This window comes from Telopea speciosissima, chromosome 5, assembly GCF_018873765.1.
Source record: "Telopea speciosissima isolate NSW1024214 ecotype Mountain lineage chromosome 5, Tspe_v1, whole genome shotgun sequence".
Lineage (NCBI taxonomy): Eukaryota > Viridiplantae > Streptophyta > Magnoliopsida > Proteales > Proteaceae > Telopea > Telopea speciosissima.
This window is the reverse complement of record NC_057920.1, coordinates 14,324,943-14,349,053: the sequence shown is the minus strand read 5'-3', so window position 1 is coordinate 14,349,053 and position 24,111 is coordinate 14,324,943. Positions and strand designations below refer to the sequence as shown.

Sequence of the window (24,111 nt, the reverse complement as noted above, 5' to 3'; positions counted from 1 at the left end):
GTTACTAGTGAGTTGCCTTTTGCTTTCAAGTTTCAAGTTCGCAACAGTGACTGTTGTCCAACAACTTACCTAAATACTTCACGGAAACACAAAAAAAACAAACATAAATTATGGGAAAAGATTAGGCATTCCACCTGCAAATTGCAAGCTAGTGTCCTTTTGTGTCTCTCTTTCTCTTTACCTCTTTTGAATGACTCCTTTGTCTCTCTAGTACGATGTATTGCCCATTATTGAAACTGAACGGTTCCAATACCTAATCCATAAGAAATGAAAAGGGTAAACTTGCCTCTTCTTCTTTTTTTCTTTCTTTTTTTTGATAAATATGGGAAGTAGTTCTTTGTCCACGAGTGTGACTTACACCAGCACTCCCATGTATCTATCTCTCTTCTCCTCAAAACAAGGGAACATAGGTGTCGTTTCATATGAGGAGAAGAGAAATAGACTCATAGGTATGCTAGCGTAGGCCACACTCTCGAAGAGAGAACTTTCTCCCATAAACTTAACCTACAAAATAAGGATCAGGGACATAAAGAGATAACCCTTAACCTGTCCAGATCGTCTCAACCGACTATGGCTACAACCTACAAAGAATTTCAATTAAAAATCAAAAAAAAATATTTTGTGTCTTTCTCTCTCCTCCCCTATGATATAATATTTCTACCCTTTATTGGGAGAGGAGACCGAAGGGCTAGGGGAAGAAGTAGAGAATTCTTCCCCTTAATTTAATCAAGAAATTTGGATCCATAAGCTAAGGAAAGGGAATTATGGAAATAGTTATGGTAAGTGGTAACTTTTCTCCATAACTTTTCAAAACCCAAAGAGATTCAGACAAGGAAAAATAAAATAAAAGGAAAACTCACAGTTCACTCTCTTCTGTCACCAAAAAAGAATGGTAACCCTTCTTCCTTGTGAAGGGCCTTTCCGTACGATTATAATAGGAAAATACGGTGTATTTCTGTATGTACAGTTGTACAAATACATTTCTAAATACGTACTACAAAAAAAAAAAAATCAGCTTTTTCACTTTTTGCCGACATAGGGTCCACCACCTTCCAGCACCTCTATATATTCCCATCTCATTCTCCCGTTATGTTTCTTACCTTTCCCTTTTATTTCTCTGAGATTGGAAGAAGGGTTTGGGTGGGTCTTTGGTACTTGGTAGCCTCACCTCGCACCCCAGCTTCACCTTCTTCTTTCTCTCTGGCTGCTTCTCTCAATTCTTCTCTTCTTCTTATCATTTTCTTTTTTCCATACTGGTTCCTACTTCTTTTACCTATTCTTCTCTTCCAATGGCCAGAGTTTCCTCCTCTGTCTCTCTTGTTTCCTTGCTTATTCTTTTATTCATCTCAGGTATAAATTAGAAACAATTTGGTTTTCCTTGCTTTATATTGGGAGATTATTTTTCTCAAATTCTCTTTTTGATTTTGGTATTGCAGGGATTTCTGGGGTATCATTCACTCTAAGAAACAATTGCGGATACACAGTATGGCCAGGGATTCTCTCTGGAGCTGGAACGGCACCCCTTTCTACCACAGGTTTCGTACTTCAAACAGGCGAGTCAAATTCACTCTCCGTACCGGTTGGGTGGTCCGGCCGGTTATGGGGTCGGACCCTATGTAGCCAAGATTCCACTGGTCAGTTCTCATGTGTCACCGGTGATTGTGGGTCAGGGAAGATAGAATGCGCTGGAGGTGCTACACCACCTGCTACTCTCGCCGAGTTCACGCTTAACGGCGGAGGTGGGCTTGACTTCTATGACGTCAGTTTGGTGGACGGTTACAACCTGCCCATGCTAGTAGAACCCCAAAACGGTTCCGGTGGAAATTGCAGCGTAACAGGGTGCGTGGTGGACCTTAACAGCGCGTGCCCATCGGAGCTCAAGGTCACCAGCACAGAGAGCAGTGGGAGCGTAGCGTGTAAAAGCGCGTGCGAAGCGTTTGGTGATCCACAGTATTGCTGCAGCGGAGCCTATGGAAACCCAAACACGTGCAAGCCATCTTCATATTCTCAATTCTTTAAGAATGCTTGTCCTCATGCCTACAGCTACGCCTACGATGACGGCACTAGTACCTTCACCTGTGCTAACGCGAATTACCTGATCAGTTTTTGCCCCTCTTCTGCCTCTGGCACCAGGTTAGTGACCTCATTAGTCATTACCCTACATCCTTTATTTACCTGGTAATTCTCGGAAAGAATTAAGGGCAGTTTAGTCTTTGCCGTCTTTACTTTCACAGTCAAAGAGCCGTTGTCATTCTACTTGGGAACCAACCGTTGGATTGGGATTTTCTTTTTCTCTTTTGACCAGTCCATAAGAAGATTCCAAACCAACGGTCTCTGAACGGCACGCTATACGATAACTCCAACGGCTCACTGAAACCTGTGTGGACTTGGAATCTGACCTGAAAACAACAAAATAATATCAGGTTCAGAGGTCAATTCATGGAATTAAGAGCGTTTTCAGCTATCGTCATGGTGGCTGATAATAGGTCGGCGAGATAGAAAGGAAGCGATGAATGCTTCTGCTTGCCGTCTTGCCGTTGCCGATATATCACCTAATATTTATTATTTTAGTCGTGCCGACGTTGCCGTTGCCGCTGCCGCCACCGACCCATTAATCTAATAATTTAATACTTTCTTGGAAAATATTAATTTATGAAGTCGGTGCGGAGGAGTAAAAAACATAACAAAACCAGCGATGGCTGGTATTTGTAGCAATGCCTGTCACTTGTTTGATGAAAAGCCTGACTGGATTTTACTGGCAAAACTTGTACAAGCTTTTCATCTCCCGCACGATAATGAAACGGTTGGAGATGGCCCGGCGTTCTGGGAGCTTAAAATAATTATTACATCTCCTCATAGAGATAGTTAGTGTTTTAATTGAACAATTAAAGTGTAATGTGAAGGTGTTTAATTGAATTGGTTGCAGCCGTACGTCGTCAGAAGGGAAGAATCCACAGGCGGCAGATGTACCGCCGGTGAATGATACGACGATGATATACCTGGGTGGTCCATACTTTAGCGGAGCGTCATCATCGCTATCAAGGGGAAGTGGAAGTGGAAGAAGATTGATCATCGCCGTCGCTGTTTTTGCAGCAATTGGGCGGTTGTGGCTGCTGTTCTAACTTATCATCATCATCATATTCTCAACTTTTCAGAAGATACTTTCAAACCAACACACATTCACACACATATACACGCTAACGCTAACTCTAGCGGAAGGCAGTGGAATTTAGGTGAGCTAGGGGTGGCCCCCTCACCCCTCCTCACGTTACAAGTTTACAAGTTACAACAACCCGTCGTTGCTTTGCGGCCATGCGGGTGGGGCTGACTGGGCTGAGCTGAGCTGAGGTTGATGGGAAAGTGACGAGAAACACTGATGATGGGTGTTCAAGTTTGTAATTATTAGGAAGGATAGCAAGAAAGATTATGGCTAAAGCAAAAGAATCATCCTCCTCGCGTTTGAGAGAGATAGATACGACTTGATGAACAGAGTGAGACAGCATGAGGGAAGGCAACAACCGAATTGACATTGCTGGGAATGCTTCTTCTTCTTTTTTCTTATAATTTATTGCTACACTATGATTCTTTCTATTGATTTTTGTAGCTTTATGAGAAAAATTAATAATTAAGAAAGAAATGAAGTTCATTTGTTCTGTTTTTGGTGGGAATTGATTGATTGTTGTTGTATTTGTATTTGCATAATGCCGATTACTGCCAAAAACCGAGTTGAAAACTTGAAATTCTATTTGGATTTTAGCTCTCTCCAGTCTCCTCTTCACTCCTCTATTATGGTTTATAGATGTTGATCTACACATTTTCGCTGTTTTTCTTAACAGTTCGAGCTTTTAGGTGAAACGATAACGAACAATAGAGAAAAAAAAAAAGGGGTTAATCTTGTTGTCACTATTTTGATAATATATATACTGCAATAGCATCCAGTTGCTTTGTCGCGCATGTCAATTGAGATAAATGATTGAATTTGAGATTGAAATTTGATACATGATTCAATTCTCCCTTTCACTTGATAAAAATCATAAAACTAGTGATACATGATTGCAATTCATTTGTCACAATCATAGTGATAAGAAATTTTCCCTTTCCCAATTAATATATATAAAAAAAAAAGAAGATAAAATTAGTTGGGTTGTTAGTGTGAGCATGGTTGTGGTATTATTCCTTCTCCCTCAACAACTACTAAGCTGATTTATCATCTCTCTAATTAAGTTGTCTTGTTATGATGTGATGTGAATTGTTTGGAGGAATCCCACAATTACCTTGAAGCTAGGATTGCTTTTGTTTTGGTTAAACATGATGTGTTTGGCATGAGATTATTGATAATTACTACTTACTAGTGTAGTTTATTCATTTATTTAATTAATAATTAATTACGTTGCACTAAGTAGCTAGTAGTGGTAGTGTGACCTCACTTATACCTCTCAATAGGGATTTGTGGGAAGGAAGTTGCTTTCTCACTATGGGCCGCTTTAAGGTTAAGAACGAATATGGCTCTGTGGAAGAGGCCTTGCACTCTTGGCCACCTATGGAGGATTTGACCTCTTTTGGGAATGGAGACCTCAGCCCTTGAGGACGCCTGAATTGGAATCTTTGTGTCGAGCATCATCTCCATGGAATAAATCCAACCCAAAAAGATTTAAAAAAAAAAGGTCTTTTGACAAGAGTCTTCAGAACATCTCCACTTTTTTTCCTCTAGTGATTAGGGGAAAGAACACAAATAGAGAGTGTATGTGTCTATATCTCATCATCAAAAAAAAAAAAAAATACAGTATGTGTCTATATCTAAAAAGAGAGAGTGACTATGTCTTTTTACGAAAAAAAAGAAAAAAGTAACTATGTCTATATCTAAGAATAAGATGAGGAGTTCACGTGGGTAGTAGGGACCTGAGAATTGTTGTTGTTGGAATCTGAATCGTCATATTGTGAGCAGATTGGATTCTGAGAGGAACTCTCCAATGCTTAAGTTAGAATTCGAGCAACAACACTAACAGCTCGAAAATTGAAAGAGCACCGAGTTTAAGAGGGTAATTGTGTGTATTACCTTGTACCATATCTTCCTATTTATAAGATGGGCAATGGAGAGCCATCCAATGGGAGAAGGATTTTCCAGGCGCCACATGAACATTGACCCCCAATGTCTTAGATGTGGAGCGGATGCGGAGTCTATCGAGCACATCCTGCTTAACTGACCTTTTGCCCAATTTGTCTGGTTTGGTAGTCCTGTGGCCCTTAAGTTGGAAAGAGAGGTGTTCACTTCGGTCTCAGACTTTATTGGAGCTTGGAAAATTTTCCATAGTGTAGGTAAAAAAGAAGGCAGAGAATTAGAGGGGTTTGTTAGCTTCACTCTTGGTTTTTGTGGAAGGCCAGGAATGATCTTCTCTTTGGTTCAAAGAATTGGTCAGTGCCAGAGGTTATTGAAGGAACAATTAGAGCTTACTCAGAATTTCAGGTGGCCCATAAACCTCATACTACTGCTACTGCCTACACAAAGAGCAACCACCATCCTCCTGTTTCTCCTCAAGAGTAGACTCTTCCACCAAGAAACTTCTTAAAAGTGAACTGTGATGCCTCAAAAGACCCGAGGACTGGACGATGTGGTCTGGGAATGGCTGTTCATAATTCAAATGGAAAGGTCAAAATATGAAGTGATTAACTTCAAGGAGATTGAGGTTGGTGAGGCTATGGCTATACGCAGCGGTCTGTTGGAGGGGATAAACCAAACTGTGGATCATCTCATCATGGAGTCAGATAACAAAGGCGTAATCTCCTGCATCAATGAGCCTCAAGCGTGGATTCCTCTCCATCTTCAGACGATTATAAAGGACATAAAGCACCTCTCATCCTTTTTTTTTTGGTCCTGTATCTTCCTCTTTATTCCTAGAGAGTCCAATGTCTTAGCAAACTCTTTAGTCCGGAAGGACCTGTCTTTAGAATGTACGACAACATGACTTCATTCTATAAAACCTAATACGATGCAGAGAAGAATGAAAATCGCAAACACAATCACACAATACACACAAAGATTTATGTGGTTAGACGAAGTTGCCTACATCCACGGTGAGAGGAGATCTGTTTCATTATCAATGGAGAATATGGTTAATTATAGTTACTCGTTCCTCACACCTCTCTCAAATTTTGCAACACAAAGAAAGAACTCTCGCTATAGATTTATAGTGAAACCCTATCCAGAAAATTTATTGAAATATTCATACAGATGGCCCCCGATAACTCCACACAGCAATCCGTATTATCAGAAATCAAGACACCAAAACCTCAATATATTCCACTCCGTGGCTGATGAATCTTTATAAACCATTAGTTGTGTGTACCTCACATTCAAATGAATAAATTTCAATTTACCAAAAAATAGATGGACAATACAAAAATTCGATTCCCAATATAACTCCAACCGAGGCAGATCAATTTGTGGCCGATCGGTATCTGATAATAGCTTGCGGGACCACTAATCGATTGAATCCCAACTCCTAATTGAATCATCCATACCATTTAATAACCTTTGAGATTAAAGATTCTCTGACTCAGTTGGGACCCATATAGTGATGGGTCCTGACCCTTAATACATGAGACGTGCGAGATTTTGTCATGTAGGGACATTATGAGCTGGTTGGTTCTTACCATTAATCATTGAAATTTATCTATTTCCACGTATATATAAATAAGTATAACAAAAGTCTCTCCAAAAGGAGGAAACATGAATGAGAAAGAAAAGTCAACATTTTGTCATCACTGACTGTGTTCCGATTCACAGTCCTATAACTCCTATGAAATCCTCTTTTAATATGATCCAACAGCTTTGGATATTCCATAGATCCTTCTTGGATCTCAACCATTCGCTACTGCTCTTCTCTACCACCAAAGTAGGAAAAACCGATCGATTCAAACGATTCAAAACTCTATTCCAAAGTCAATGTGGCTCACATCATGCAAGTTTTCAAGTGCATTGGTTGGAGAACATGGAAAAATTATTTTTAAGGCAAAAGTTTTTAGTAATGGTCCCATCCAGAGAGAGTATTTATGAGTGATCCATCAAGTTTTGTCATGTGGACTAGTGATAGTAGTATTTCTAAATTTAGATTTCTAGAGAATGGCTTGGATCGATCACCTGCAAAATTTCATATATAAATTCAATCATATATCTTCTCATTTATTGGCATGTTTCTTTTAAATAGCCTTTAAGCATTGTCATGCACCCTCTTGGTTGTCGTAGATTAAAAAAATATCAAATTGTATTAATTGCCCCTCAAAATAGTGATATGTAGATTTTTTAGTTATTTATTATTTTACCCTCTCCTGTTCTAATACCATCAATATGGTATTGATCAGGTACATTCAACATCGATCATAATCGATATCGATTCAAATCAGCCAATACGATCAATCAAACACCGATACCTAAAACCATCTACACATGATAGCATATCTGGCTTAGATATATAACAAATTTTGATATGGAACTGGTCCAAGGAAATGCCGGCAATCCAACTCACATGTCTAAAGTTGTGGCTTGCTAAAAGCATTTAGCTTTTGACTCACTAGTGAGAAGAAACTCCACTTATCATAAAGATACCCATTCATTATTTCTTGCACAATAGGTTTGTATACATGGTAAATACCCATCCTATCAAAAAACAAAAAAAAAAAAAAAAAAAATGTAGGGGGAGTGTTTTCTGTGGGGGAGTGCAGAGGACACTCGCATGCGGCAGTCAATGAGAGCATGTGCGTTGGCATCTGGGGGGGATTTTCATTTTTCATGGGGGACGGGGCAGTTATTTTGTCCTTCATTGTATTTGAGCGTGGCTTGTGCCCTCCGAATTTTTTTCGTCTTCGGTTCCTTGACCTGTGCGGTTCCCTAGTGCCTCTCACAAGAGAAGGGTGGACCCTACCTGGATAGGGTGTTCGGTTAGGTGCCCCGGGTGAATCCCACCCCCCTCTTGTGAGAGGCACTAGGGAACCGCACCGGTCAGGAAACCATAGACAATAACGGTTGTGTGCCCTTCTCCACCCCACCCCTCGCCTCCCCTCCCCTCCCCTCCTCAAACTCTCAGAGAACAGTTTCCCAAAATGTAAATAACTTGGGAGCTACAACTCAACCCAACCTTTTCCCGACTAAATGGGTTGACTATATTGATTCTATTTCTCCAATTAGCTCTAGTCAAAACCATACAAAATGTAAATAACCCGGCTTGCAGTCAATTTTTTTCCACGAAGGAATCCAGTCCTAGGCTATATATGATTCTCTCTCACCATTTCTATGGTTATTCTCACTTCAAATACCTTGGGAACTACCTTAACACCTAATCCTTCGACCTAACATGGGGTTTCTCACTTAAATAGAACAAATTCAAGAAAAGAGTGCTTATTTGTTTTAGATTATATTTATTTTAGTATTTTAAAATTTTAAGTCATTATTTAACCTCACTATCTTTGAATAAAATTATAAATTTGAAGTAGGTTAAGTTTGTTATAGAAGAGAGGCATACATGATCTGTGTTGTAGCCTACATTTTAATACATTGAATCTGTAATTCACCCTCTCCAAATTCAGTAAATAAGTTTCTATTGACCAAGAAAAAAAGGAATTAGTTGTCAGAAGTTTATAGACTAAACCAAACACTGATACTGCCAAATGGTCCTAGATTTTGGTTCAACCAGATCCCTCTAGTAAGCCAATTTTTTTTGTGGAAAAGAGGCCCTTCATTTCATTTTTTGCCAAATGGTCCTAGATTTTGGTTCAAACAGATTCCTCTAGCAAGCCAAATTTTCTAGGTTTTATTTTTTGAAACAAATTCCTAAGGTTCCATTTGTTTCAAAATGCTTCACAATAATTCTTCTTAAAAGAAAAAAGAAATTAAATAAAAACATAAGTTATTTTGCTAAAATTAGATCATATGATAAAATCATAATTTTCAAAAAACTATATTTTACAGAAATAAATGTAGGAAAAAGGCTGGGCATGCTATCGGTATACCATATGCTAGCACCCTATGTGTCTATCGTTCTCATCCTCCCTATGCGGGATAAGGAAATCATTCAAAGGGAGAAAGAGAGAAATAGAAACATAGGGTGCAGCTAGCATACCGTATATTGCTAGCATACCCATCCCTCTCCCAATTTCCACCTAAATTTTTGAATGTAGCTTTTTGTAAATAATGATTTTATCATATGATCAATCATAAAACTATAATTTAAGAGGACATAATCCTTCAATCATATTACTTAGTTTATTTTCTCCTTCAAACATGCCCAAGAAAGCTTTACTAGCATCATTACCCTATATGAACATCCTAAATGGGATGACCTCACATAAAATCTCATACATTAGGGTGTTCGAGAGACCAAAAAAAAAAAAAAGGGAAAGAGAAAATTATTTGGTTGTGTGGCTCCTAGCCCCTGCACCCAGACACAGGAGCATGCAAAAGTTATTGCCTTGCCCCCATGAAATAAAAAATTGCATCTATATTGAAACCCCACACCATCATAATTAGTCCCCACATTGGTGCAAGCGCCACATGACCAGACAATGATATCTTGCCTGGAAAAAAAAAAAAGAAATTATAAGAAATGATTAGATAGTCAAGTCATTTTCCAAACAAAGACTGTCATGTTAGCATCGCCTAATTGAGTTCACCATAAAATAAAGCATTTAAAAATGTAAGATTATAGTAAGGATGGTCTAAACAGGGATCATGGACACGGATGTGAGAATATATATATATAATTGAATTTAAGGCCGAGATTTAATACATAACTGATTCAATCATTTTCTAAATATCTAATAACAATCGAGATTGTTATATTTTACTTGCATTTGACACAATTAAGTTAGGTGGGCAAATGAGGTAAAATTATATGCATGATTTGTACATACCAAGAAATCTTTTATTGTATATTTGTTGTTTGAATGGTTCTATTGCAGGAATTTGGATCACCTACGGCCTGCCTGACCGTAGCAGCTATAGCAGCACCCTAATGAGGCACGTCACAATGACCGCCTTACCCCTGCTCAAGCGTCTTGCCCGAGTAGGGTTAAGGCGGTCATTATGCCATGCCTCATTAGTGCGCTGCTATGGCTACTACCGGTAGCAGGCCATAGACGATCCTGATCCCTATTGCAGCCCCAGATTGGATAACCAGTGTTTTAGTTGATGACATTCGATTTCAATGTAATAGTTTTGAGTTTGTTAGATTATGTTTTGTCTCTCCTTCTAGAAATCGCGAAACCCATTTATTATTAGCTAAGATGGCTTTTTTGGTTCACCTGTCTAAGATGTGGTGGGTTGAGCTACCTAGCTATCTTCCTTGTCAATCCTGTTATTTTGAAATACGAGAAAAAATATTTTAAGTTGTTTCAATAAATCATTTGGTGGAGGCGTTTCTCCTTCTTCTTTAACCCCAAAAAGAAAAAAAAAATACTATTGAAATACTTTTATTTTGAAACAAATAGAGCCTAAAAAGGAGACACAATTTGGTAAACCTTTGAGTGTTTCATTCTACTTTAGCCAAATGGCCTGGTCTCATTGGGTAATTGAGAGATAAGACTGGCCTGGTTGAGTTGAAAAAAAAATTTGGATCATACCTGGTGAGCCACTAACTTCAATAAAACTAGAACAAAAATAATAATTCTGATCACCAAACCTTAAACCAGTGAAGAAAGACAATTGGATTCAACTTTATTAATTTTTCTTGGGTGGCATCTCTTGAATGGCAAGCAATACTTTTTTATATGCACTTTATATTATCCAGATTCTCTGCACACCTCAGTCTTCTTTAGTTTTTCTTCTTCTACTTATTAGCGTGATCTACTGGGAGAGATCACGTCCAGCTGTGTCCCCCATATTTAGCGTGATCTCTCCCAACTCTTCTTCATATTCCACCAACACCTTGAAAGCCGTGAGTGAATGGTCGATTTTTGTAGGAGATAGGTGGCCACCTCACCTCTTCTCTTTACAGAGTTGTCACACTACAATATCTTTTGATGTGAATGAAATTTCTAAAATATAAGTGTGAATACTCATATATATGATGTGTGTATCGAATTGAAACATTATGGGCGTTTTGCATGGTAGGTCATCAACACACTACAAAATATTGATTTTTTAGCCGCGGTTTTTTTCGTGGCAATAGATCTTAAAACCGCGGGTAAAGATCAATGACCGCGGTTTTAAAACCGCAGCAGCTTCGCGGTGAAATCTACCATGGTACTTGAAAAACCATCTTTGGCTACGGTTAAAAATCCGCGTGTGTATTAGACTTTTTGCTGCGGTTTAAAATAACCATGGATATACGTCTAAATACTATTTTAGAGTAATTCTTTTTTCTTTTTCTTTTGGCAAAACCTTTTTAGAGTAATTCACTATTTTTTTGTTAGAAAAATACTTTTACATTTAACCACGGTTATGAAAAACCACGGCTAAATGTAAGTGTTTTAATAATAATAAAAAACAAAGGAATAACCCACCCCTACCGGCTCTGATGGGAGAGGTTATTCCCGGCATAGTCATCATACTGCTCCCCTGCCTCCAACCCCACCATGATCCTACTGTAGCCCCGCCCCTTCACACTGTTATGAACTCCATGGTTATCCAAATTCATAGCCAAAGTGCTTCTTTAATGGTTGTTCAAATCGATCAAAGGGACGTAGACACCCCTGCTACTAACCCCACCCCTGTACAACACTACTGCCCTGCTGCATCCTCAAACCACCGGTACCCCACCCCTACCCCTTCACACCACCGCCCTGCTGCATCCTCAAACCACCGTTACTCCACCTTGCCCCTTCACTCCACCGCCTATTGCATCCTAAAACCACCGGTACCGTGCCCCTCACACCATGCTCCTACCCATATAAATAGAAGAAAAATAGTTAGAGAGAGTGAGAAAAAGAAAAACGGAATCCCCTACCTGGTCAATGTTGGCCACCACTCTGCTGCAACTTCTTCTTCTTCTCTCCTTGCTTTGCAAATGAACGATATAAAGTTAGAGAGGGAGATCGAGACAGAGAAAGGGAAAGAGAGAAAAAAAATTTTTGGGAAGAACTTACCTGGTAAAAGTGGGCCCCCTGCAACAGAAGAATTTCTTCTTATTCAGATGAATTTCAAAAAGGGAGCGGGGAATAAGAGCGGGAATGTGAAAATTCAGGCGGCTTTTTTTTTCTTCAAAATTTTGCTATACGGCCGCGGTTTATGAAACCATGGCTGTATATATTTATACGTGTTGATTTGCAATTGGCTCATTGAGTTCACATATAGTTGCGGTTATAGATAACCGCGGTCATATAGTGATATATACTTGCGGTTATAGATAACCACGACGATACAGTGATATATAGCTGCACTTACTCATAACCGCGGCTATATATGTATTATTATTATTATTATAATAAATCCAAAAGTAGTCATAAAAAATTTTACTCATTTATAAAAACAAATATTTGCAGAAAGACTTCAAATAATTAATATATATAAATGAAAAAAAGTAAGAAATCCCAGAACAATCAAAAAAGTATATTAAAAAATAAAAATAATTATTCAATAGAGAAGGCATAAAAAGTATATATTTTTTAATCAAATGGTGCACAAAATATATTATTTTATTACAATAAATATGCAAAAAATATAAAATCCAGAAAATCAAATACATTATTAAAACTAAAACTAGAAACACAATATAATTTTATTTTAATACAAAGTTAAAAAATATGAATAATTGAAATAAACTAGATTCACCCCAATATAATATATATATTAGAAAATTATATTTAAAATAGAAAATTATAAAAATTATAAATTTATTGGCAATATAAGTTCGAGGGAAAAATTTGTAAAAACAATATATAATATAAATATAATATAAAAAAATCATAAATTTAGATAATGTGTTGTCAAAATATTATATAAAATTATTTTCACACAATGATGATGCAAGCCAGAAATTGGAAGGGGAGATCAAAATTTTAAAATATTAGGTCTAAACTACCAAATTTTGATATTGGGGATCTGGTGACCTTGAAATCAGATCAGTCAGAGTTCAAGGGAAAAAGATACAAATTATATATATATGTATAAAATCCAAGAATAGTCATGAAGTTTTATATAAAAAATATATAAATAATTATTTGCATTATAAAAAATCATAATTTTAGATAATGTGTTGTCAAAATATTATATAAAATTATTTTCACACAATGATGATGCAAGCCAAAAATTGTAAGGGGAGATCAAAATTTTAAAATATTAGGTCTAAAATACCAAATTTTCATATTGGGGATCTGATGACCTTGAAATCAGATCAGTCAGAGTTCGAGGGAAAAAGATACTGTTTTGAGGGCCGTCATTGGGAGACAATGATGCAAGCCAAAAAATTGTGGGAGGAGCATGAAAAATTGATAATTGTTAGTAATATGTGTGTATATATATCCATGTAGGCCATGGATGAAAACTATTGCATATTTATATTATTATTATCTATATATATATTATATATGGCTAAATGACCATGCATATATATATGACCACGGTTTTTGGAGATCGTAGCTAAATATATCATATTTAGCCACGATTTTTGAAAACCGCTGCTAAATATAGGATATTTAGCCATGGTTTCTGAAAACCGCAGTAAAATAGCGTATATTCAACGCGGTTTCATAAAACTGTGAATAAAATAGGATATTCAGCGTCGGTTATACTAAACCGCGGCTATATGTACACCAAGTACGGTTAATTACAACTGCGGTAAATTTTTACCCATTTTGCCGCATTTTCAAAAACCCGCAACCATAAACGATTTTTTACCACAGTTTTCGACAACCACGGGTAAAGACCTCCGCCCAAGTGCGGCGAATGAGCGCTTTTTTTGTAGTGTGTACAGTGGTATATTTGCAGAAGACTTATCATTGTTGCTCTAGTCTCTACACTTGAGAGGTCTTCATTGTTACAAGTGGTAGTTGAACGTTTTTGTGTACCAAAGGTTAATGTCAATATTAATTAATATTGGTGTACTAGATTAGCAGTATTCAGTTGTGAATGAGATTCTCATTAAGGAATCCACTTCCCGAATAGAGAGAATATCGATCAAGTGAGAATTCATTAACTGTGATTGGACAAAATTTTGAGCTCAGCGGCATTTTGTAAAGTGTTTACAAATTGTTTTTATATTTATATTTAAAATATGGATCCTTCTATAATCACTATGAAGAGTTCAACAATTGATTTTATATTATATTTTATTCAAGTTTTAATTCAAATCCATGGTCAAGATCCAAAATGAACTCCTGCTTCCATCATCTCTTCCAAATTGATGTTCCAATATCTTCTTGTCATTTCTCACCACACTTCCTCTTTTTTTTTTTTTAATTAAAAAAAAGAGACGAGATACCTTGAAATAAATAATTGTTCCAACGGAACTTTCTACCGGAGATTGGCCATTGATATACGGTTCAAACCATTAATTCCTTTGTATTCATTATTATCTTTATTACCATTACCAACTAAAATGATCAGACCAAATAGTTAAAATTAAAAGGATAAATCCGCTCTTAGGAATCAATAAATCCCGTAAATGATTGTTCTGATATATCATGGAAATTGTTTGGGCTACAAAAATAAAATAATTCTCTGTGGTGGAACAAAATATCTCTCATTTCCCCCTCGAATAGATTTTTCTTTTTAATTTTCAAAGAAATGTTGTTATGTTCGTTTGAACGGCGCACCAATCCTTTGAATCCAATACCAACAGGTATCATTCCCCCAGAACAACATTGTTGATTAGAAATGTTCGACAAATTAAGGTTTTTGACAATATTTTTTCTTACCCAATAGTCTTTCAGATGATATTGTAAAGTGGAGAGACCAATGAATATTGTTTTTAACCAATATGTGGGTTTTTAATTACCGTCCCGCTTAGGGTAGATTGATTAGTAAATAGTTTGTTTTTCACTCAAGACTGCTATGCCTTTTGATAAATAAAAGATCAGCTACAATAATCCTAGCTAGATCACCCTATAGGATCCCACAACTTGTCTAGCAAGTTCCATTTAGATTAGGGTTATCACTTCTTTATAAGAAAGCTAAAGAGGAGGGGAGAAGGATCTCTCTCTCTCTCTCTGACGAAGATATTTGAATTCTCTCCACTTCTCGTATCCTCTTTTCCTACCTAAGGTTTTGAACCCTAACCTCTATTGATGAAAAAGAGATCGAGATACCATATATAGGTGTATGAAAACGCTTGCACAAGTGTTGAGATACTTGACAGGTCCTCTTTTCCTACCAATAATTTGTTGATTTATTGGCACAAACACAAACAAAAAGGCCCGAATGCAAGACTAAAGAGAGTCGTACGTGGCACTATCTTTGTCTGTCACCCTCCTCATGTGGATGTCATTCTACACCTGATGACTTGATGGTACCTCTCACCAACCTCATGACCTAATACTTAGGTTTTGATTACAATAAAAGCATCTAATCAATTGTCATTAACTAGATGAATTGTAGAGTTATAGCAACAATAACTCTATAATTTTGTTTAGGAATATTTTTTGTGCAAATTATGCATGATTAGAGTGTCATCATCTGATGTACACCATGTAAGACATATGGTAAATTATGCATGATTACAATGTCACCATCTTCCCTTGCGGGGGTAACATGTCTGTGGCTAGTCATTGGAGATTTTAATGCTTATTTATTAGCATCTGAGAAACGGGGTCCGGATCGTTTCAACTTGGGCTCGGCGGAGGACTTTGCAGCAATGGTAGATTCGGCTTCTCTCTTGCAGATACCTTCCACAAGCATCAAGTACACATGGTCAAATAACCGACGAGTGGGAAATGTACGGGCAGTTCTTGACCGAAGTTTCTGCAACGATGCATGGTGGCATCGATATGAAGGGTGTGTGCAGCAGGTTCTGGTCAAGGGGTCGTCAGACCATTCCCTATTAGTTATTTCATGTGAGAAGGTGGCTCGCCCTACTAATGCACCTTTTCGGATGCAGCGCTTCTGGTCCGAGCATGAGAACTTTCGAAGTTTCGAGCAATGCTCCTGGGTTGAACCTATTCGGGGCACTCCACTTTTTGTGGTGGTGGCAAAGCTCAAAAGACTCAAAGGTTCTCTGCGGGAATGGGCGCGAAGGGAGTTCCCCCATATAGATCTCGAGGTCTCTCGTTCAAGGGAGAATTTGGAGGCTGTACAGGCTTCTTTGGATGCCGATGGCTTCTCTGAAGAGCTGTTTGAAAGCGAGTTGCAGGCTAGAGGGAAATATGACCTGGCTATCCTACTACAAGAGAAATTGTGGAGTGAAAAAGCCAGAGATAAGTGGATTAAGCAGGGTGACAGGTGCTCCAAATACTTTCACATGTCTGCAAAGATCAGAAGGATTAGAAATACCATTTGGGAATTAAAAAAGATGATGGAGGGGTTCTGTCGGAACCGGGCACTATTCGAGATTGTATGGCTTCGCACTTTGAAACTTTTTTCAAATGAGGGGATACTACTAGGAAAGTGAGTTTGCTTTTAGCAGTACCGACATTGGTTTCTAATGAGGACAATGAGATGCTTGTTGTAAGTACCGTGGTCTTCGGGACGAGGGTTCCTCAGCCTCTTGGCGACAAGGATTAGTTTCGATGAATAATGGTGTATTGTTTCGATATATCATCATGGGGATTGGGATCATGCTTTATAAAGAAATGGAGTTGCCACCTAGGGTTAGGGCCTAGGACCCAATGGGTGTAGCCCCATCCGGGGTTAGCAGAAAGGGCTACGTGATTCCAAATGGTCTGGTCAGAGATTCAGGGTAAGTAGTCAGGTTACGAGAGTGGGAAGGTGTTAGGCACCCACCTCGCCCGGATAAACCGGTCTTTCTACTAGATGCTGATTTTTTAATATTCTCCCTTAATAATATATCATATACTAACATGTAAGGCTAAGTTATGATGCACTAATCATGACAAAGAAAGAAAAATCATTTACTATGTGCACTAAAACGAGTTACTTTAATTGTCTACATTATGCCAAAAATAATGAGAGGGAAAGAGACAGATACATGTCTAGAAATGCAAGAAATAAATGAAAGCGCACCAAGGGCGAAATATGTGATGTCCCACAACTCAGGTGGAGACGGACGGCTTGTCTCTCTCTTGTCGGACAGAGTAAGGATTATATAAGATGGGTTTCGCTACTCAAACTTCGGGCAAAGTAACGGCTACATAAGGGATTCTTGTTATCTGTATACAGACAGAATAACGACTGTGAAGGGGGGTTTTCGTTATCCGTACACTGACGGGATAACAATACCTAAGAGCAGAATCGCTCTATGCTTGGATGGGTAACCGAAAGATCTATCCACGTCGAAGAACTCCACTCACTCACATACTCATGAGGGAAAGACGGAGGAAAAGAGGGTGAAAAGGGGGCAAAACAAGCCCTGGAGGGTCTCCCTACCCGAGAAAAGCTTGAGAAATGAGGGAGGGGGACCCTCCTATTTATAGGAGGGTCCCCTCTCTCTCCTGGCCAGATAAGTCCTCCACGGCGCAGTGGAGATGTCCACGGCGTCGTGGGGGACTTTTCCACGGCGCCGTGGGTGATGCCAGCAAGCTGATGTCACACCCCCTCGTGGCGCCCTGGAAATCCTGTACACATCCCCACGGTGCCGTGGGAAGGAGCCTACGGTGCTGTGGAAGGAGCCCAAGGCACTGTGGGAAGGAGTCCACGGCGTCGTGGAGGCACAGTGCCATTTTTCCTTATTTTTTGGGTTTTTCACTCCCTTCTAACTCTTTAGAAAATTTTCTGTCGGGGGGCTCCGCCCCTCTGCACCCCCCGCAGTGGTGGGGGAGGGTGAGCAGTACCTCCTTCAGCATTTGGTAAAAGGGTCTAATAAGTCATTTTAAGGATGTTAGGGTGATTTGGTTCAGATGTAGGGACAAAAGTCCTTCTTGAGAGAGATACCGATGTCTGTCCGTGTCCTGTTGTCATCATCGCCGGGGGGTGACAAAATCCAGTGTCTACACTTGCGAGGATACCCTCTCAAGAGGAGATTAAAGCGGTTGTTTTCGACTTGGACCCCTCTAGTGCACCAAGACCGGATGGGTATCCAGGCACCTTCTTCAGAGTTTGATGGGATATAGTTGGAACAGATGTTTTCAGGGGAATCCAAAATTTTTTTAGGGAAGAAATAATCACGAGAGGCATCAATAGCAATTTCCTAAGCCTTGTACCAAAGGTGGAGAATGCAAATAAAGTGGGGCAAATTTTGCCCAATCTGTTTGGCGAATTTCTTTTTTAAGTTGATTCTGAAAATCATGGCAACTCATTTGTCCACGATTTTGCAGAAATTGATCTCCCCTGAACAAGGAGCATTCTAGAAGGGTAAGGTTATCTTTGAAAGCATAGGAGTGGCGTCAGAGTTAGCCAACGTCATGTCTCTGAAATGCAGGGGTGGTGGTTTGGTCATGAAGCTAGACATACCAAAGGCATTTGATTCTCTTAATTAGGGTTTCCTATTTGACGTCCTAGGGGCTTTCAGCTTCTCTCAGTTATGGATATCGTGGGTGCAACAGATACTGTAATCTACAAAGATTTCTATCTTAATAAATGGAGGACCAGTGGGTTTTTTAAGGGTGGAAAGGGGGCTGAGGCAGGGAGATTCTCTATCCCCTCTTTTGTTTATCCTATCTGAAGAGGTCTTCTTTGCAGAGGTCTTACAGCGTTGCGCAGAAAGGGAGGGATCTCGGCTCTTCCAGGCCCCCGTCAGGTAGATACCCCATCTCATCTTCTTTATGCTAATGATCTATTTATTTTTATGAAGGCGGATTTGAAAAGTGTGAAGCGGATCAAGTAGTTCTTAGAAGACTATGGGTCCTACTCGGGCCAGGTGATTAACCTAGCAAAAAGCAAGGTATTTTTGGGAAGAGTTACAATGGCCAAAAAGCATCGTCTAACTACAGCCCTTCAAATTTCAGTCTGCAAGCTACCTACCCGGTATTTGGGAGTGGATCTGTTGCATGGAAGGGTGAATAGAGAGGTACTCATGCCATTGATAGATAAGTTCAAAAGAAGGTTATCGGCTTGGAAAGGGCGTCTTCTATCCATGGCGGGTCGTGCGGAATTGGTGAGATCTGTGATGTGCAGTATTCCAATACATAACTTTTAGGTTTACCTGTGGCCGGCATCAGCTATCGACATCATGGAAAGATGGATTCATAACTTCATCTAGATGGGAGAAGCAGAAAAACCCAAGGCCATTACAGTACGTTGGGATAGTCTCTGCAAAGCCCAAGAAGGAAGGGAGCCTAGGGATACGTCGCTTGCGGTATTTAAACTTGGCATTGGTTGCAAAGTTGGCATGCTCAATAAAAACGGAGAAATCAAGCTTTGCTGTTTTTTTGAGAGGGAGGTTGCTGAAAAAGGATGGAACCCCAAAGAGTGCGGTTGGATCTTCTTCAGTGCTTCCTGGCCTTCGAAGAGTATGGGAGTTTGTTCAGTTTGCAGAACGATGGGTAGTTGGAGATGGATCCTCAATTCGGTTCTGGTACGACAAATGGGTAGGAGAGCATACTGTTGAAGACTTATTGAAGCCTTGCCAGATTCCACGCAATCTAACCGCCTCAGTTTCAGATTTTTCAGAGGGAGAGCAGTGGGAATTCCCTAATGTCTCGGCTCCGGTGCTTCAGGCAATATTTACAACAATCCAGGGCCTTGGCATCAAGGCTACTGCCAGAGAGGATTTGTAGGTTTGGGCTCATTCTAAAACAGGGAGTTTTCCGGTGAAGTCTGCATGGAATGGCCTGAGATTGAAGGCAGCTCCATCGGAGTGGTGCTGGGCGATATGGCAACGTGAGCTTCACCCTCGCAGCTCTTTGTTTGGGTGGCGAATGGCTCATGGTGCTCTCCCAACAGATGAAAAAGTGCGACAAAGAGCGGTTCCCATTGTCTCAAGATGTGAACTCTGCCAAGCGGAATGTGATACAAGTCCCCACATTTTTATAGGCTGCCCTTTCTCAATCCAAGTGTGGAGAGAAATTCTCTATTATTTTAATGAAAATTGGTCCGGGTTCCCCTCGATGGAGCTTCTCTTTTCCTGGTGGCGAGGGAAAGCGAACAGTGTCTCTTTAAGCAGTGTTTGGGGGTTACTTCTCATAATAGGTTGTCAGCAAATTTGGTTAGAGCGCAACAGGAGAAGATATGACAATTTAAGAGGGACTCTGATGCAAGTGGTGAAATGCTACTTGAGAGAGGTCTCTGATAGTTCACGAATTGGTGGTGTTCGGGTGAAATCGGTTGATGATCTGGTCATGGCCAGAAAGTTCCAAGTGGCAATTGCTAGATCGCAGGCAAATTCTTTTTCAGAAGGGAAATGGTGTCAACCACCCTCAGGCTAGACAAAACTGAACATTGATGGTTCATTGTTGGGAAATCCGGGGTCCCCAGGAGCAGGAGGGATTTTCATAAATCACATCGATTCCCCAATCAGGTGCTTTGCCACCTTCCAAGGCGTGGGAACAAATTTTACAGCTAAACTGGCAGCCTTCTTTGAAGGAATCAAAGAAGTAAAGAGCTACAGATCAGTAGATTGTGGGTGGAATGTGATTCTACATCAGTGGTCTCTTCAATTCTCTCAAACACGTACCCATGGTACTTCCTGCAGTAGTGGTGGACAGTATCCAACTTTCTTGGCTCCATTCAATGGTGCATCACTCACTGTTTTCGCGAGGTAAATACTGCAGTGGATGCACTTGCCAAAAAAGCAACAACACTACAAGAGTCCTTCTTCTGGACCACTGCCCCTTCTTTCATTGCTCAGGCAATCGAATGGGAAGCTTTGGGCCGGCCCTATTACAGATTCTAGCCAGTTTTTGGAAAGGAAGGTGTTTCCGGTTTTTACTTTGTCTGCATAAGTGGGATGTGAAGGGCCAAACACGGCTATTGTATGCTACCTTTTCACTCCCTCTTAATGTAACTTCCTCATTTACTTTCTAATATATACATTGCTGATATTTACCAAAAAAAATACAATGTCACCATCTGATGTACACCATGTAAGACATATGGTAATTATATTGTACTATACATAAATTTACACATTATTATTTATGTCTCATACGCAACAAATAAGACTACTCCCTGTTATACGTATGGAAGATTTAGTATAATGACAGACTCAGAGTAATCAATCGTGAAATTACACAAAGCACGACCAACACGACCATTCTGTTTATTAAAAGGAAAAAGAATACTGCCTAATAGTGCCCCCTACACCCTCTCACATGGGGTAATGAAATGACCACCTCATCTCTCCTCTTAATGCCCATGTGTATACTTCCATTGCCCCCCGCACTGGTGCAAGGGCCGCATAACGTTTCATCAAAACCCTTCTCATATTAGAAAAAAAAAAAAAAAAAAAAAGGAAAAATGAATGTTATTAGGCTGTGTAGCGTATGCTAGTGCCTCCCTATGTCTATCTATCTCCTGCCTCCCATATCTCCTGCCTCCCATGAAATGGCATATCTACCACTTGTTGCGGATAAGAGATCAGGTAGACATAAGAGGTGGTAGCATATACTACGCAGCTAGACAGGGAACTCTATCTCTAGAAAAACTACAGATTTTTTAAGGAAAAGAGAACACTACCTGGTTGCATGTGGTGCATGACTTTTGTACCTAGACTCAGAACCAGGTGAAATGACCACTGCATCCCTAAGGATGTTTGCATTTCCATAAGGGTGCGATGGTCATTTCAAGGGCTATGTGCCACACGTGACCAAATAGAGTTCTTTCTTCCTTCTTTTAATAAGAATTTTTTACAAATGCCCTCCTAAAAATGCCCCTTTGTCTAAATGCCCCCTACAACGTTTTTAATTGCAAACTCCCCCTACTTTCAAAACAGTGCAGCACTTTGGTCCAGTCCGTTAGTTTGGGACGTTATCTTCAAACATCTACACTTCTTTGACTATTTTGCCCTTAATAGGGTAGAATCACCAACTTGCCCTCACTAACACTCAACCCTGCAACTCATCTTCCACACCCTAGCTATCTCCACCGTAATCCATGGTCGGAACCCAATTGACTGCACCACCACTGTCAAGGGTTTCAGGGATCATCTACCCAACAAGGCACCTCCCAGTACTGGATTCGATTTAAATGTTAAAAAAAAAAAAAAAAAAACCTATTTTTTTAATCTTCGTTTTCTTCTCTCTTTCTCATAAAAACTCTCAGATCCCGTTCTCTCTCAGATTCGCTCAATTTATGCCCTAATTTGGTTCGAGACTGTCATCTGCTTTGATCGTCAGAGAATTGAGCAGCTTTGTCTTGGAGAGGTCTCGATCTAGATCACGTTGAAACCGAAGAAAAGGAGGGTTTTTTTTGTTTGATCGTTCCATTAGACAAAAAATGGCGAAAAACCTGCTCAAATTTTTGGATGTCTGGTGCCCGAGCTCCAAATCGCTCGGCGTAGATCGTTTCGTTTCTTTCAATGCTTCTGGTTGTTCTTTGCTGTTTGGCTTTTCTAGAACTGTGTGGCTTTGGTTTTTTTATACTTATTTCTGCTGAGACTGGGTTCAATGTTCCATTTTTTGGGAATTTCATAATTCATTTGTTCACTACTTCGTGCTTGAATGGAATGGGGTAGCTTGGTAGAGAAGTTATTTTAGCCCCCCTTTGTTAGAGGAACTGGGGAGCTGGGCCGATCAGCAAACTGAAGGTGATAAAGATCCATTCCTAGACACCCATCGAAGAACCAACGAAATATAATATTATAGTAGCCATTGATGAAATGCACGTCGGCACAATTTCAGTAGCGAGGAAAGTGTGCTACTGCTGACGCATTATTTATAAACGTGGAGAACATGTCTATGTGGCACCAACTCACCAACCACCACCACCCCTTATCCACTCAAAATTGTGGGTTCCACCACATTATTCATTAATCTCTTAATAATATTTTTAAAATGATTTTTTTTTATTAAATTATATTATCCAAATTAATTTATTTTCTCCCAGCAGTCCAGCACCATTCACGCATGGAGTGTTTCCAACGTGAATGGATGATGTGACCTCGTATCCTCCTCCTTCAATTCCTTTATTTTTTTTGTTTTTTTTGAAGTGTAGAACCTTAATTCTTCTTCTTTCTACAAACACACATGTCCTTTTTTATAAAAATTGAGGAAATTTTTGCTTATAATTGTGGAAAGCCACCTAACTATAATTATTTGTAGAGAATACTTAACAGCCAAAGATGCCATTTTTTTTCTAAGCCTTCCTCTCTTGGAGATTCGTATTATACAAGCTGGCAATTTGAATGCAAGAGCTTCCGTGAGGCGACTAATCACACAACTGAATTGACTTTTTCTTTTTCCTATATGTGCCCTAGTTTACACACATGTCCTTTTTTATAAAAAAGAGTTCTACGTTGCTATAGCTATAGGGGGAAGGGGGGAGGGGGAAGGATTCCTAAGTCCCTAAGAATACAATCCACCAAAAGAGAGGAAGGATCGAAATCTTGATTCCTAACAACGAGAGAAGAGGGGCAACTAATTAGAATGCTGGTCAGAAAAGGAAGAAGAAAAACAAATGAAACACAGCCAATAATATTCATATTCTATAAATAAGTGGATTTTGACTTTGGCCCACCATCAAATCGTTGAATTTTTGGAACAACAGTAAAGTAAATAAAAGAACACCTCTAAGCTTTTTCATGCTTCACGGCTCCCACAATCTACACGAGTCAGGAAGGCCCTGTCAATGCAATGTAAGACAGTGTAGTCAAATTTCACTCTGTGACTTAAGGAGCCTTGTAATCCTGTTGTCGCGAACTCTACTCCTGATTTTCAATGAATTTTCTCTTAACGGAAAAAAAAAAAAGTACACGATCATTGTGAGGGTGTGGGTCCTTATTTATCCAACCGAGTAAAGCTCTGTTTGGATATATGTTTCTGGGTTGATCTGATTATTATTGAACTTGGTCTATGAGGCCTAATTCGTTGTATTCTCTTATTTCTAGTCAGCAAAATTGAATTTTGACTGCTTAAATTCACAACAAAATTAAGAGAGAGAGAGAGAGATTGTCAACCATGGACTATTGACCTGACTTT

At 39.4% G+C, this 24,111-nt stretch overlaps 1 protein-coding gene across 1 annotated transcript; it reads left to right on the top strand.

The window, feature by feature from the left end:
• The first annotated feature begins 1,198 nt into the window (after window positions 1-1,198).
• On the top strand, window positions 1,199-3,223 carry LOC122660993 (pathogenesis-related protein 5-like). The gene is made up of 3 exons (XM_043856270.1): window positions 1,199-1,350; window positions 1,437-2,133; window positions 2,927-3,223. The coding sequence occupies exons 1-3, from the start codon at window positions 1,290-1,292 to the stop codon at window positions 3,120-3,122; spliced, it is 954 nt and encodes a 317-aa protein (XP_043712205.1). The 5' UTR covers window positions 1,199-1,289; the 3' UTR covers window positions 3,123-3,223.
• Window positions 3,224-24,111: the final 20,888 nt, after the last annotated feature.